General features: G+C 35.7%; 1 protein-coding gene across 1 annotated transcript in view; it reads left to right on the top strand.

Annotated features, from left to right (window-relative positions):
* GPC5 (glypican 5) overlaps positions 1 to 17,804 on the top strand; it is a 657,195-nt gene that overhangs the window by 102,768 nt on the left and 536,623 nt on the right. Inside the window, exon 5 of the mRNA XM_085226445.1 lies at positions 4,080 to 4,774. Coding sequence (XP_085082571.1) covers positions 4,080 to 4,774 — 695 coding nt within the window. The remainder of the gene's footprint in view (positions 1 to 4,079; positions 4,775 to 17,804) is intronic.

Here is a 17,804-nt window from a genome sequence, read left to right as displayed (position 1 = left end):
AGTTGATGTATTGACAGTTGTGATTTTGATTTAGGAATGCACAAATCATATTAACTTTAGCAAAAAAAAAAAAAAATGCATATTACCCATGGTAAACAGTAGACATTACAACACAGTAATGCTGCAGAAGGTATCCATAGGATACTGTATTGTGGTTATGATAAAGCTCTCATGGAGAATGGAGGTAAGAGTCACTGAGCATCTGTGTGCCTGTGAATTAAAGAAGCAGTTAAAAACAAGTGAGCATTTAATAACAGTGAAAAGAGCTTGCCTGAGTCATCTTGGTTATATTTAAGATGTCTTTTATATGTATTAGTTTTATATAGATCGAAAACTTACCACTTTTTTTTTATGGTTCAGTATTAAGATACTAGATAGATGATGATGTTAACCTTGGCCAATAGACATACAGAAACACAATTTTAAATCTATGCTATGCATGCGACATAGAATCAGCATAACTTGATAGTCATTGAAGTCTCTGATGGTGTTGTAAGTGATATCGTTTGCCATTGTAAATGTTCACAAGGAACTGTTCAACGTTTTAAGTAAATGTAGGTCTGGTTTACACTGTTACTTTTCAAGCAGATGGAGAACAAAACAAACCTCTGGAATAGTTCTAGCAGTTATAAAGCAGGACACATGCCAATAGAATAATCCCAAGTAACAAACTGGGGGGAAAAAAAAATAAAGTCCTAAAATGACATTTAAAAGCATGTTGAAGTATTGTGAGCACAAGTGGCAAATATTATCATATTCTTCCTAGAAAAGCACAGATACAGCCAAAAAAAAAAAAAAAGAAAAAAGCAAATTATGCAGCTGATTATTGTACCCATTCATCTGTAGGTTGCTGGGGGACTAGGAATGTAATTCAATCTTCAACATTTGTTATTGGTTCAATTACATTGGAAAATATATTGATTATCTATGTATGTAGCATAATTTCTTTTTATATCTAATATTTGTGCTCTTAGTAGTAGGATAGGATATTGCAGCCATGGATTGTAGCAGACATTTTAGATCATATATTTTATGATTTTCATCTGTGAAGAAATAATAATAAAAAATTGAAAAAGATAATAAAACTCTTATTGCTGTCATTCAGAGATTATTATAACATCATTATTTAACTAATATTACTTTCTTCAATAAATTTCATCTGAAGCATTTGCAAAATTTGTGTTAAAGACTGGATCTACAGTTACAAATATAGATGTTTTCATAGGAGTCTTAAATATTCCTTGTACTTTATTATTTTAAACTATCTAAAAGAAGAATAAAATTGACTTAGATGTTTCTCTGTCCACTCCACGCTTTTAAATAAAAGGTTATTAATTTGGTGATAACCAGATATCTGAAATTTAGTTCAGTTGTCTAGACATAGCCATCTATTACCAATTTATGAGCAATATCCATGTGAAACTGTCAGAAGTAGCACTATACCTCCAGCATACCCATGTCCTACTGGAAAGGCAGATAAAAGGTGTCTAACATTGAAACTGGTACAGACCACTCTTCAGCCGACTCTGGCAAATCTCTGTTAGGTCTGTCCTCTCTTTGCATTTCTAGTTTCAGCCATTAAACGTGGGTCATTACTGCAGTAGGATATGTAGAGCTGTCTGTATATATGTGCCAACATGTGAGCCCAAACTACCTTCTGGTGGTGATCCTCAGTCCAGTTGCTTTTAGGTGATCATTTTGATCAATGTATCTCCAAATTAGTCAGCCAACATTTCCACATGACCAATCGGATGCTTTGAATTCCTCTGTTGAATAGGTTGAGTGCGTATGTGGGTGTCAACGGTTTACAAGCTGATTTGGCCTGGTTCCGTGACTAGTGGGGCTGAGGGATCCACAGATCCGCGCCTCCAAAAAGGAGAATAAGGGAAAAAAGGATAGAGAGATGGGCCCCAAAACAAAACAGCAGCAACGATCTGAGGAGAAACAAATTTACTAAATAAGATATTGGAATGCAAAATAAACTATAAACTATAAACACACTATAATACAGTATACTACAATATAATTAGAATTGAAACTAATAAATCAAATACAATGAGAGAAAGAGTGTCCAAAAGCCAAAAGGCCTTACTCTGATACTGAGGCCAGACGTCCGACTGGAGTGAGCAGCAGGAGAGCCTGATGATTGAAAAGGGGAAAAGAGAGGTCAGGTGACCTTGCTAGAGGTTATATCTCTGAATGTGAAGTCCTCTGGGAGCCGTAGTTCTTCTCTTTTGGGACAGGTACCCAGAACTGGAGCATTAACTCTTTAATTCCCAGTACATAATGTTATGATGTGGAATACCAATAAGCAAAAATCATAAAACCATAACAGTGGGATCCTTGGATGTAGAGTCCTAGGTTTAAGGAATTTGAGTCCTAACTTTGAGGAATTAGATCAAAGTTTTTCTATAGTATTTATCATGTATAAATGCTTGTAGAGAATTTCACTTTATGAGCGAGACTCATACATGTGTGTCATGATAGTGAAATTGATGACAAATTGGATACGCTTTCCCCCTGCGCCAAGTAAACTTTCATCTGCTGCATTACTGTTGGCAGTCACTACGTTGTTCTTTATTCATGCACATGTTAGAGGAATGAAAAAGACTTAGCAAAATCCTTCCACCTTTTTGAGGGTGATGTGAATTCTGAAACAGAGTTAACAGATAATAGATATCAGAACAATAGAGTCAATGACATACTCTTACTCTGAATTAGAAGTATGTATATCATTTTTATTAGAGGAAACAATGCATAAAAATTTTAAGCATATTAGTTAAATAATATGTCCTCTCTGTGATCCGTGTGATCTTTTCTCAAAAACTGCACTTGAAACCTTCTGGAGCCAGTGTTATTTCATAGACTGGAACAAGCTTTTTGTTGGAATATAAGACATTTATTCTTATGTATAGATGCATATTAAAGAAGTGATAGCAAATCTTGGTCATTAGAATAAAGTTACTCTGGATGTTCTGCTATCCTTTGCATCAGAATTCACATTGCTTTAATAATGACCTGACATATTTTGATGCTGCTTGACTCTTCCTGTTTTTAACATCACTGTTTGCACACTACTGGTTGTAATTAATGCTTTTCCTCAACTTTATTTCTTTGCAGAGTTCCAGTTAAAATACTGAAAATATAGAAATAGATGAGAACTTGTAAATGTGTCCAGGATACCACGTGTGTCATTTTCCCTTGAAGAGCAGGCTATAGTCCCTCTTAAAACACTGGTCCCTTTATAGCAGTGCATCTCATGCCCCTTTCCTCCTACCCCAGTCTATCATTTTTGTCTTCTGTCATATATTGCTTCTGAAGGGAAATTCATTAATGCAAAATGTTAATACAAAGATAGCTACTTCAGTTTCAAATGAATGAAAGAAACTTACAGCCTGTTGTGATATTGAGGCTTTGAGAGCAATTCTGCATCTTCCATCACTTCTACAATAGTAATTGCCAGACTAATCAGCATTATTTAAAAATATGTTCTCATGTGTGCTTAGTACATCTCCTTTCTTCTTTCATCAAGAGGATGAGCTCTTTTATCTTTAAAAAGTTAAGTTTTAATGGAATGGAAGAGTTGTTTCTATTGTTTAATGTTACTTTTGCCCGTCCTTTTAGGGATAGAGATATGATTTGAAGGAGAATGACTAAAAGCATTTCAGTTTCATTGCAAGTTGCAGAATGTGTTATGGGTTGGGAGATCTATATATATATGTATATATGTAGACAGTTACAGTAATGCTTCATTGTATTTAGCAGCTTACTAACACAGCTTACAACTGATTTCCTTTTATAATTGTTTAGACTCTACTTAATTAATAATTTATTCTTCCAAGAAAACAGATGGATTGTTATTCTTTTGTAATATTACTTGTAAGTTGTTTGTCTAAATAGAAAATGTAGTTTTCACAGTTTGTGTGTAGTTTATCTCCTCATAAATTCTAAGTCAGCGTCTTTGCAAAAATGCCTTCAGGATAAACGAAAAGTAAAAAGTAAAACAATCCTTGTGTGATTGCTTTAAGTTCTTATGCTAATTTCTGATTATTTAAACCTTTTTTTTTTTTTAATTACAGAAACCTTTGTAATGCTCATCAAACTGTCTGAGAATTACACAAGCACACTTTTCTGCAATGCATATAAAAACATGGCTGTTGAGGCTACTACACGTGTTCAGGAGTTTTTCACAGACGTTGCACTCTTTGTATTTGGCACAGACATCAGGACAGAGGAATTTGTCAACAGATTTTTTGACACCTTATTCCCAGTGGTCTATAATCACGTGATTAACCCCGGTCTGACTGATGTTACACTGGAATACGCACAATGCCTCCAAATGGCAAGAAGAGATATCAGGCCCTTTGGTAACATTCCCAATAAAGTCATAGGACAAATGGGAAGATCACTATTACCCAGCTGGAATTTCCTGCAGGCTCTGAATTTGGGGATTGAAGTAATCAATACAACAGACCATCTGCATTTCTCTAAAGACTGCAGCAGAGCGTTACTGAGAATGCAATACTGTCCCCATTGCCAAGGGCTGATTTTGAGTAAGCCCTGTATGGGCTACTGCCTCAATGTCATACGAGGCTGCTTAGCCTACATGGCAGAAGTTGACCTTCACTGGCAGGAATATATTCCGTCCTTGGAAGAGCTCTCAAGTGCTATGCATGGAACATACGACATTGAGCATGTGCTTCTAAACTTTCACTCACTTGTTAATGATGCTCTCATGCAAGCTCATGTCAATGGGCAAGAATTAACTGAGCAGGTAAGAAGCTGTTGTTAGCAATGTTTGCTGCATGCATGCCACCAAAAAAAGTCTCAGTAAAAACTAATACTTGTTTGGCCATTTTTATAGCAATTTATATGTTTGTATCCAAATTCAGCTTTATTCAACAATGTATTTTTCCAACACTGCATTTTAATGTATTTTAATAATACACATGAACTTCTTATTTCACATTATCTATTCATGAGTTTGGCATCAAGTAGAGATTTCAACATTTTGAAATTATCTATAGTAAAGAATTTTCAAAATGAAAGAAGTTTAACCAGAGTTTTCTAAATATTTGAAGTAATGTTGATATTTTTTCTCATCAAGCCACAGCATTTTCAAAATTTTGCTAAAAGAAAATTTTGTTTTACAATCAAATGGAAACTTTAATTCCTTCACCCTTTTAGTTTAGAAGTACTCTGTATTTTTGCATGCAGATGTCGCTGGCAGTGACATGCTCTTTTTGGAGGAAATGCAGATCTGTTTATTCCTGTACTCCTCTAGGGTCTGGTGTCATCTGACGTGTCAATCATACTTAAAGGAGTACCACAACTTTCCTCCTTACTTGATTAGCTGAAGAGGAAACAGCCTCTTCTGCTAAGCAGCTGATACAAACTGTGAAACAACTTGACCTAGTATAACAGAGAATTCTTCATTTCTTATTGTGGTAAGACCTGCAATCTGTTAAAATGGGTTTTTCATCCTGCTTGCAGTCAGTGACTAATAGGGATATTGTCCTCTCCTAGGAATTTCCCATTTCATCTACTTTATACAAGACAGCTACTTTAGCCAGAACCTCATGCTGCTGAACTGTATTAAGAGAAACTGTGAATTTTGAAAAGATTTTTCACTAACATTTTGACTCAAAGGTGGCTCACTAATGTCTGTCTAATTCCGGGGCTACATGTGCTTTTTAGGGATAGTCCCTGTTCCTCTTCAGATTATTTATCTCTTACACTACAGTTTTCAGGTTCAAGCTAGGAAAAGCAAGTGAATACTCAAAGCTTAAAGGTCATCTTTCTTGCTCTTCATACTGGGTCACTTGGTATGAAAAGAGCTCCCCTCTTAAGCTTTAGATTTGAATTTTGAATAATGCACTATAATAGCCCCAGATGTAATGACTCATAAGACACTTGTGTTTTCAAAATGGAAGATTCCTTCTCCAAAATAATATATTTCATTCAATTTTAATGAAAAATTAAATGGGTGAAGAGTTATACACCCACTGTTTTGATTGATCCTAACCAAGATGCTTTATTTTGATATACCTGAAAATTTAATGCTTTCCTTCTCCCTTTTCTCTAGTAGACACAAGGAATATTAAATTTTCTTATTTTGTGCCAATATATTTGTTTGAAGATCATCTGTTGAATTCTGTTCCAGTAAGATCTTCTTATATAGAATTATTTCCAAACCTTAATATCTAAAAAATTCATCTTTCACTGTTTGCATCAAATACACATATTTTGACTATGCCACCCTTGTGGCATCCCTAACTTAATTTCTGTATTATAGTTGATCAGTCTTTTCTCTCTTTCATTTGTAATTCAGTCAGTAAGACTCTGAGGCACTGATCCCTTGAAACACAGTGATCTAGTTGGTCAGTACTGATCTGCTGAGTATGGCTTCAGTGTAGTTCAGATTTGCCCATGCATTAGGCTGAATCTGACATGTAATAAATAAAGTCTTTCAGCTTCCATAGGAAGAGGATAGGAATTCTGTTGAAAGTGGCTCATTAATATTTATTTATTTATTTATTTATTTATTTTCAGAGTGACTCATGATCTGCTGAAAACTTAGATAAGCAATTAATGCATCAGTGATCCTGACACAGGAAAGATGATTATGAGCCAGCTGACAATGGCTTACTTAGGAATTCAGCAGTCTCTGCATTTTTAAAACTGAATTTCATCACAATAACTTTTTTTTTTTTTTTTTTTTTGAGTTTCAAGGAAGCAGATAGAGAAATAAAAATCTTAAAATGCATGGAGATACACTATATGCATACGCAAATTTTAATGTAAAAATCTACATTGTATCCTGTTCACTGATATATTTATTTACCTAGTTTTTCAAAGAATTATATGTATGTTTGTAGAAACAACTAATTGGAAGTATTTCTTGCTAATATGTATGATCATCTGTATTCAAATCTAATGTACATTAAGTTGATCTGTGTGGTGTGAAAAGACCATTAATGCCTACATAACACAACAGCTTTCTATTACACAACTCTTTTTTCCAATTTGTTCACTTTTCTGCTTAGGTCAGCAAAGCAGTGCCACATTGTCTACAGTTATAATTCCTTTCCTTCCTTCTTGCTATTTTAAATTCATGCTTTTAATTCCTTCCTCCCACAGCTCTATTGACTGACAGGTAAATGTAGCATCAGTTCATCATCTTTACACCTGGACATTTTTCCATGTTTTTCTTAAGAATCTACTGGAGATATATGGGTTGTGCAATAAATTATGTATTTATGTATGGTAAGACATATATTTGGACAGATACTTAATGCCAGTTCTGTTCTGTGCTCCTGAAGCCTATGTATGTCCATTTATGTACTCTTTATGCTCAGTGCTGTAGTGGATCCTATGCTTTTTAGCTGGTAGAAGCTGAAACAGAAACATTTTTAGCAGACTTTGTTTTTGTTTGTACACTCATACAAATGTAATACAGAGGCTAAAGAGAGCAAAGTCATGCAAAACAAGAACAGTGTAAGATATTCTTCATTGAGATTAAAAAAATAAATAAAATGGGGTTATGTGTTGTTATCCATTGGGTAGTAGGTAAAAATGCCCATTTCTATCAAGGACCATCTAACTTCTTCCTGTGCTTTTTATACTCGGCCTAAATTGCCACATGCCAATCTTTCTGAGCTGGGGTATAGCCAGGGAAACCCCACATAAGGCAGCTAACTATACAGACTGATGAATGTGCACATACTTTGTAACACAGTTAAGCTGTGTTTAAAAAGAAAAGAAAAACGAACAATGGAAACTTTACAAGTCGTAATAAATTGCTTCGTGTTACCTCCATTCTGTTGTGCTAGATGTTGCATCTCAGACATAAGGCAGAAGGAAAAAGAGTTTTTAATAAGATTTCTGAAGTTCTGGTCTGAATGGATCCTTCTGTCTTTTCTGGTATGTATAGGTTAATGGTAGGGTCTCATGTTTTGTTCCCCTTATGCATGGTTTAATGGCAGGGTCCCATGCCATGGAAGGGCAGGTTTCTCTGTCTCTAACAGTGTGGCTCAATGACAGCTTGAACCAGTCTCACCTGGGACTGGGTTGCATGTTCTACTCTGGCACCATGTTCAGCATGTTTTTCCTTCCCCTTCCTCTGTGTGAATGGTGATTAGGCAGGGGGAAGTCTGTCTTAGCTCTAGTTTTGTTTCACTGAATGAGGACTTGTGTTATCATGCACTGAATAATGCAGCATGGGGGACCTGAGGGAAGGTGAAATGAGTTTGAGGCAAGAGCTAGAGAAAGAGGGGATAGGACCAGGAAATGAAAGAGCAAAAGCGCAAGGCTTTATAATTAAAATCTTTTCTCTAAACTAAACTTTTCATTAAAATATCATTCTTGAATGCAAAAGATCAATGTTGTTTGAGATTAATGCTGAATAAAAGAGATGAAAAGAAATATTGATTAGTTGTTCATTATATATTCTAGGCACTCATGGTTTTTGGTATCTGAAGGAAAATTAAGTATGTGACTGTGACGTGGAAAACTAAATATGCATACAAAGATGTGGGAATCAGGAGCATAACAGAAAAAAATAAAATTATGCAACAGATTCTGATATTTCCTTAATTGGAAGTGATGAATTTATGCTGAAATTTTCTACGTTCTTGTATTTATTTTTGTATGTAATACCAAGCCTACAAAAGTTTGGAATGGGGTTTTTAAAAGCAGTATGTTCTCACTATGTTCTAATCTCTGTGGACTTGCACCAGATAGCATTTGAAATAGTTTGAGATAATGAAAACGACAAATTTATTGAAGTTTTCTTCTCTTTTTTTTTTTTTCCCCCATCTTAGTCTAATCCTGAAAGAAATTCTAAGTTATGTGTCTTCTGAAAATAGGCATGACTACATTGTATGGAAAGAGGCTTTTGTCTTGCTCTCTCTTTTTTTTTTTAAATGTAATTCATACTAAAATAAATAAATAAATAAATAAATAAATAAATAAATTTTTCTTGTATTATAGGATGCTGGCAGTAAGAAGTTAATAGACTATATTTATAGCTTTTCTTCCTTATTATTTTTGCTTGGAATGACTAGCTATAAACACATAAACAGCCTGAACTGCTGCAACAGTGACATGTTGAATTTCTCATTCCTATGACAAGAGCTATTCACAAGCATTATCAATAAAATGCATTTTAATTTTTCTGTTCCTGCTAGGGTCTGCTTTACGTAGCTACTTTTTATTGAAGTTTCTCTGATGAAAAATCACACAACTTTATTCAATACCATTACAGAAAATGAACTGTCTGTGTAGATGCATTAAACCAATTAATTCCAGAGATTTAAAAAAGGAATAGGAAGAACGTGACAAAACACATGTTTTGATAATCTCGAATATGCACAAAACATATACCTGCAAGCTGTAGTATAATTGCAGTTTTATTTTGGAGAAGGAGTATGCATGACTATTGACAAAAGAACCGATAACAATATTGCTAATTGTGGGAAGTGCCTAGATACTTAGTAACTTTTGTTGTTTATCAGGTTCAGGCACTTAAAGAGATGCAAGAGGTCAGTGTCTTTTGAAGTAGTTATCCTGTGAATCCACTGCTTTAGTATCTCAAATCTGATTTATTTACGTTTTTTTATACCTCTAAACATGTCAGTACTATGCCTATTGCTTCCTACCTACTGCATTTTGATTGCTTCCTTGGAGTGACTTAATCAATCATGAAATAAGTTCAGAAGCTACTTTAACATATTAGAAATAATACTTTCATCACCCTATTTTAAAGAAATCTTGATATTTGAAAATGCTAATTATAAATCTGCTACAAAAATCAGAACATGAAAGAGATCTGAAATCCATCACTTACTCAAAAACAAAGTTGTAGGTATCACAAAGAGCTATATTCAGCCCACCTGAAGAGAAATTCTATATTAGATGCCTTTATGAATACATAGTATAGTTAATTCAAAGTAGTTGTGGATTTGAAAAGAATCAGAGGTACTATATTTTACCACAAGAGAAATATTAGGCTCTACATCCAAGCTTTACTTAAAATGTCTACGCTTGATTTTGGCTTGAAAAACTCAAGAGTTAACCATCTAATGGAAATTCAGAGCAGAAGAACAGAAGAAAAATGCTAAGCATTTTCATTAAAAATATTCAGGCAAATACAATAAAAGAGGAAAATAGTAAACATTTCCTGTAAAACAATTCAGTATGTCTAAATAAGACTGCCATATGAATGTCTCCTATTACTACTTCCATATGCTTCAGCGCACCTTGAAGTATATAAACAGAAGAGATACACATTTGTTATCAAATACAGTGACTGTTTTACCAGTAACTTAAGATTGCTGGAGGAATCAGTAATCCATCATTCCCTGATCTTGAAGACTATGTATTAGAATGCTGCAAGATTTGTAAGGGCTTTGACTTTGCTTCTTTGGATTTCATTATTGTGCTTCATGTTTTTAGCATCATTAAAACAGCTTTTAATTTTGGATTTCAAAATCTTTAAGAGGAAGTAATATGCATTTTCTCTTGTTACGTCAATCCTCTGATTCTTTTAATTTACAGTGAAATGAGAAATGTCATTTGGAATTGATATATTCAAGATTTTATTGTTTGTAAACTAAACATACATAATTAAAATTCTGTTCAAATGCTTTTATGAAATGGCATAGACTTATCTCAACTGTAGCTAAGAAGAAATAAAAGCATTAAAAAAGAAATTAAAATAATTAATTAAATGAAAATACAATTTCACAGCCTAATTTCCCATACATACTGTAGCAAAACTAGCAATTATTGTAAAGTAACCTAATCACATATTGTTTTACACATTAAGCAGATTACATAGAATTGTATAATTTATGACTGTTTTTATTGTTTCTATTTAAACTGCAGGTAAATTTCTCGATTGCATACATTTTAGGTGCACTTTATCTGATTGGAAATAGGTAAGGTTAGACAAATGTCTAGCTGGCTCTTCCAGTTGACTGCATCTATCTATGATTCATTTGCTCCTGTGTGTTCTAGCACTTGCAGGTATCCAGGAAGCATCCCATCGCCTTATGAAGGAGTTATGTAGTAAAACAATAGCAGCCTGAGGGCAGAGACAGTGTACCACATTCATATGCCAGACTTCCTTCTACACATGCTCCTGGTCCTCTGTCATGACTACTGCTTGGTAGCAGTAGTTCTGTTTGGGGATCACTCACTCTCCCTGCACAAGAGAGCTTCATGTAACGCAAGTCTCCAGTTGCACTTGGCATGGGCAGAAAGGAGAAGCGCTGTCAGTACTGGATGCAGAGCTCTGTACCTTAGGATGGCCCTGCTCAGTTATCTCTTCACATACTTCAGTTCTGTGGCCAGTAGCAGTCAGGGTGACTGCAGGGAGGCAAATGTTTCACAGCACTTTTGTCACTGAGTGGTCAAACCACACTTTATATATAAGTATGCATGTCCATGTATTACATATGGGGCATTACTTGCTTGCACTTACTTGTAGAAAGGAAAACAGTTGTGTTTAACTCCAAACAAGGATTTATTTATTTATTTATTTATTTATTTATTTATTTATTTATTTATCCTGAAATAGGATGCAAAGCATTAGGGAGAATGGGAGTGTGAGCAAAGATGGGGAGAGTGGATAGGTATCCTGAGGAAAACGTGCCCCCCATTCTGTCAACCTGCTCTTTACAGGCTTACGTTACAGCAGCAGCAGGGGAGCTAAGACTCTGCCAAATTTCATTGTCAACATCATCCCATAGCTTATCAAGAGTGCGGTGTACATTGCAGATGGGGTAAATTGTAGCTGTTTTTAAGCACCTCATTGGCATCAACCAGGGAGAATCTGTTGCAATGTCTGTCACTGTAGGGGCGAGCAGGAAGGTGGCAGCTTACATCAGGGGATGGGGAGAGTAGCCAGCAGCAGGTTCGTACTGTCAGGCTGGAGGATGCTGCTTCCATGGAGGGAAGCTACACCCATGGAAGGGTGTTGACACTACTGCTTTTCATTATCATGGTTAGAGACTGCATGATCTGACAGATACAGCAGCTGAAGTATCTTCTTTAGCTTATTTCTTCTTTTTTTTTTTTTTTTTGAGATTATATGGTATATAAACGACTTTTTTCACTTGTCCTTTTACTTCTCTGCCTGTGCTATTTCCCTCAAAAGCAGATACCTTCTGATTATTTTAATGACAGTACAGTTTGATGACTCTTCCTGTCTTTTCAGGCTTTATTCTTCCTTTTTGTTTATTTAAGTAGCATATATGTACTGATGTCTGAAATCTGTGAACGTGGACTAAGGACAAGAATAATGTTTGTATCTTAAGAAATTTGAAACATAGAATCATAGAGTCATAGAATCACCAAGGTTAGAAAAGACCTTCAAGATTGTATAGTCCAAGAATCCAACTGTCACTAATATTTCCCCACTAAACCGTGTCCCTTACACATCTAGATGCTTTTTGAACACTTTCAGGGACTCAACCTCTTCCCTGGGCAACCCGTTCCAGTGCCTGACGCTCTTTTGGAGAAGAAATTTTTCTCAATATCCAACCTGAACCTCCTGTGGTGCAACTTGAGGCCATTCCCTCTCATCCCATCACTAATTATATGGGAGAAGAGGCCAATCCCCCCCTTGCCACAGCTTCCCTTCAGGTAGTTGTAGAGAGCAATAAGGTCACTCCTGAGCGTCATCTTCTCCAGACTGAACAATCACAGCTCCCTCAGCTGCTCCTCGTTAGGCCTGTGCTCCAGATCCCTCGCAGCTTTGTTGCCCTTCTCTGAACACACTCCAGGGCCTCAATGTCTTTCTTGTAGTAAGGGGCCCAAAACTGAACACAGCACTCAACGTGCGACCTCACCAGTTCTGAGTACAAGACGACAATCACCTTCCTGCTCCTGCTAATGACATGATTTCTGCTACAAGCCAGGATGCCAGTGACCTTCTTGGCCGTCTGAGCATACTGCTGGCTCATGTTCCAAGGGGCATTGACCAACACCCCTAGGTCCATTTCTCCAACACAATCTTCCAGCCACTCTGCTCCAAGCCTATAGCAGTACCTGGAGCTGTTGTGGCCAAAGTACAGGACACAGTTCTTGGTCTTGCTGAAATTAGATGCTTAAGCTAGTGTCTTAGGCAAGGTTACCATTCCTCATACTCATAATTTTTGCATTAAACCTATGCATACTAATACATTGCAAAACAACATACAAAATTATATTTGCGTGTATTCAGGAAAATAAGTGCAAATAAAGCATGTAAAATTCTGACACAAATTTTACAGAATGTCAGTGTTTAAAAAGAAAGTATGTTACAAGAAAAGAAATTCACATCTCCCTTATGCCAGGCAACTTGAAAGTGTGCTGTGGTAGCCTTTGACAATTTTTTTTTACAAAAACTCTGAGAAAACTCATAGAAAATGCTATTGTAAATACACATATGTATAAAGGATACATATTTAATGTATGGTTGTATAAAAAAAGTTATGCACAAATATGCACAAATGAAGTGAAAATATAAAGCAGTGTTAGAGATTACTATATTGAAACATAATGTGTTTTAAAACGACTTTAAGGAATTGATTTTCTGAGACATCATTGGCTGTATTTTTAGATGAGTATTAATAACAGAGAACATAAAAATATAAGTTAAAATTGGAATTTTGTGTGGAGGTATGGCAAGGTATTATATAAGTTTAGTGATATTGATAGACTAAATGATAGACAATTTACAAGTTTTTTCTAACTATAAAGTGAAATGCAGAGGACACCAAAGTTAAGTTCTAATAAATCTAATTGTCTAACATAAACCAATTTGAAAATATACACTTTGTCATAATCATCAACAAAAAGTGAGGAATGGCAGACATTGGTTGAAGAACTTTTGTATTAAGTATGAGCAACAGAGTATGTTTATATAATTTCAGTTTATGCAAAATAAATCATTCCCTGGGACACTGCTTTTCCATTTTCCCGTTTGTTTTTTCTTGCATCATCTCATTTGTTTCTGTAACACACAACACACTATATACTACCACTGTAAATGCTCATGCTGTTTTATAGATTCTGTAACTAAGCCTAGTGTTTTCTAGATAAAGAAAAAATACATAAAAAACAGCATGGACATTTATAGTGCTGCAGTATTTAACATGAAAACAGTAGTAAACCTATCCCTTAGCATCTCTTGTTTGTCAGAATCCCCATTGTGTACTCTGTACTGTAAAACTCTACCTAAAATCTGTCTCCTTTTCCATTGTAATTGGTTTCTTCACTGTAAATGCATAGAAAAAAAGATTTCCAGCTGTGGGTAGAATATTAGCAGAAGCAGTAATAGATCCATAAGTATTATATATACATTATGCATCTTGGAAAAATGTGTATTAGTGTATGATCCAGTCTTTTCATTTAGCAGGGCATTACTTCTCAAATGCAAACTAGAAAATAAAATTAATGAATATTGTACATAATATTGATAGTGTCTTTATTTTGAAGTTTATGGTACAATGTCAGACGTGTGGCAAACACTAGATGCACCTGTTTCTGTCAAGAATGTGTTAGAACATGAAACCATGAAACCATTAAACGATGTCTGTAGATTGCTACATTCATTTCTCTGGTTCTCAGAATTTGAATGTATGGTAGCGCAGCTTCCAATACTGGTTTCTAGCTGTGTCATTTCCTCATCTTTCAGTAGATTTTCATTTAAGGAAATGAGAGAAAATCTATTTCTCATCTTTGAGAAAAGATTCAAGTCCAGTTTCAAGTTCGTGTCTCACACCTATTTGAAATGCCCTGTACTATTTTCAATCGATTTGCCAAATTGCCACGTTGATTTATACAGATCCCAGGAGGAGGATTTCTGGCAGGAACTGTGGCTCATGGGGGACCCACACTGGAGTAGGGGAGGAGCATGAGGAGGGAGAGGCATGGAAGAAGCATTATTGACTGACTGCAGCACCCATTCACCAGTTGCCTGTGCTGCTGCTTGCCATAGGAGAGATGGAAGTGAAATTGAGCCTTGGAAGAAGGGAGCTGGAAAGAAGGTGTTTATAATTTAGTCTTTGTATGTCTGTCACTATCCTAGTCTATTTTTAATTACCCAATTTTGTGTTTTGCCAGTGAGAGTAATTGATAAGTGATTTCCGTGTCTTTATTTGAGCCTTGGACTTTCCCATCTTATTTTGTCACCCTGTCCACTCAAGAAAGGGGAATGATAGAGCAGCTGGGTGGGGGTCTGCTAGACAGTCAACGTCAACCCATGGCTCCTGTCATCACAGACATGGCTTTGGCAAGCAACACTGAACAGTGCAGTTCTACATAAGGTAAATTCAGTATAGACTGCCAAGTATCTTGGTATGCATTATACATTCCTATTTAATGTGCTTAAATCAAGTTTACTTCACAGTTTGAAATAACTTAGATCATTAAGTTTTCTGCACTTCCGTATTAAAATTGAGATATGGAAAATATTAGAGACATTAATGTAAGTTTTTTGTTTGTTTGTTTGTTTGTTTGTTTCATTTGTTGAGTGTGTGTGGAGGGCAGGGAGGCAGAGAGCATTTGACAGGAAGTTAGGGAAAATTTAGGCAAAATGCACATCCAAAATGTTTTTTTTGCTCACCCTTACCTGCATTAATACTCAGAGGTCTGAAAAAGGTGGAACAATTGTTCTGGGCTGCCATCATATTCTGCGTTTAAGTAGCATACTGGATGTCTCATTGTGCTTTGGCACCACAGCAGATTGTATAAATGTGTCCAATGGGAAACTGAACTGAAGTTGAGAAAGATGCTCCAAGAGGCTGAAAATGCTGCAACCTAGTTCTTTGTGTCTGCAGAAAAAGAAAAGAGGCTTTGCACTCCTTTCCACAAGGCAAGTAGGATGCATAAACAAGTGTAAAGGAAGAAGTAAAATGAGAACTTTCTGTAGGCTGTCTTATTTTCTTTTTTTCTCTACTCTTTCATTCTGAAAAAGAAATGTAGCACGCTTCTTTATAGAAGAAGAGGAGGAGAGCACACTTCTGTTTCTCATTTGGCTCTTAAATTGGATTTTTGTTTTGAAAGAGAAAAACAATGAGTGCAAATCCAGAAATTTTAAAGCAGATTATTTTTTTAGATAAATTTGGTACCTTCTCTAATATGTATGTGTGTGAGTAAGTGACAGTATTGTACACATAAAACATCTTCACAGAAAACTGGTTTATCCAGGTTCAAAGAAGAGATTGAAAAGACATTGAAACACTTACTACCAGAAGGAAAATAACTAATCACCTAAAAAGTAATCTGGAATGGTGGAAGAAATACTAGATTCTCAGAAATGCTAGCTGCATTAATAGTTTCTTGTTTTTTTCTTCTCATTTCTCATTTTTTTTCAGATGGCCTTAGATTCTTTATTATCATAAAAACATGAACCTCCAGTTATATAAGGAATGGTTGACAGCATCTCACACTAAGTGAAATAATACATTCTGATTGTTACTGTAAATGCGTACTTGTGTTACAGACCTTATTTTCAAAAATGCTCTCCCCTCTACAGTTTTGTCAACCTTCCACAAAATGTAAGCACGGAGTGCAGGAAGGCAAACACGGTCAACTTGTCTTGCTTTCAGAAACTCATTATGCATTGTAGGTTGTAATATGTTTTGTGTTATGAGTGAGCAACATGCCTGAAAAGGCTTTTGGTGACCCTGGGTAGACTCATAGTTAGCTTTAACGAGCAATTCTGCCAGTATCAGACAAGAAAGCTGATAGCCTTCTTGAAGAAGAGTGCTAGCCCTCTATGTCAGCGCTGTATTTTCAGGGCATACAGAAATAAAGAGCAATAAAGTATATTTTAGCCACTAGAGAACATTGATATGTCAATCTCTCAATGAAACACCTTGGCACCCACTGAAGTAGACTTGAACTGGGAGAGATGGCAGCCTCTCACAAGAAGTAGTTTTGGTGAACTGCCTTTGAAGAGTTTGAACTGGCAGTGCTGTATTCTGGCTTCAGGATAACTTGGCTGAGAACATTAGGATTTCCCCTAACATTAAGCCATTAAAAAAGATCATTTCCTTCCCACTCAACCTATTCAGGAGAAAAAATTATTTTTACTGCCTGAGCTACTTGAATGTTAGTCCCTCATGAAAGGAGCAACAGAATTAAAATCACTTAAGACTTTGATAATTAAAAAGGAGAAGATGCAAATTAAAAGTATATTAAGTAACTCATACTTAATGGGTAATTAGATTTTATTTTACAGTCACAATGTGCAGAATGAAGAAGGAAACCAGAGATAATTAGCAACTGATAAGATATGAGAACAGCCTCAAGATCCCATGTTTGAAGCACTAGCTTTAGTAGAAGAGGAGGATACGGGTCCCAGTCATATGCAGCCTGTAAACTGTGGCTCCCAGAATCCAACACCTTGGACATCAGTCTATTGCAAAACTCCATTGAAATTTTCTCATGGAAAGAAAATCCCTCTGTTTCATAAACAGAGGTTTATGATAAGTGTTTTTGTCCCTTCTTTGATCCTCCATCTTGAGTCTAGATTTTATTTCCCCAAAAGATGCATGTCAATGAAGCTGATGCAAAACATACAGGAATAATAAATTCCCATATGTAATCTCCAAGTGGTGTTTTATATATCACAGAAAACAATTTTCCTTTTTTTGCAGCGTATAATCCTTTATATTGAGTGTCTCCCTTTTTCTGTGTGTGTCTGTCATTTTTTTTGGGGGGGGGAGGGAGGAAGGGGTAGGAGGATGAGACTACCACTGCTGTGCTGGCTTTCATATTTACCCACTTTGCATTAGTCTTTGTTGAAACTC

Source organism: Meleagris gallopavo, chromosome 1 (genome assembly GCF_905368555.1).
Source record: "Meleagris gallopavo chromosome 1, MGAL_WU_HG_1.1, whole genome shotgun sequence".
NCBI lineage: Eukaryota > Metazoa > Chordata > Aves > Galliformes > Phasianidae > Meleagris > Meleagris gallopavo.
Note: the sequence above shows the minus strand (reverse complement) of the source record. Positions and strands in the feature narration are given on the sequence as shown.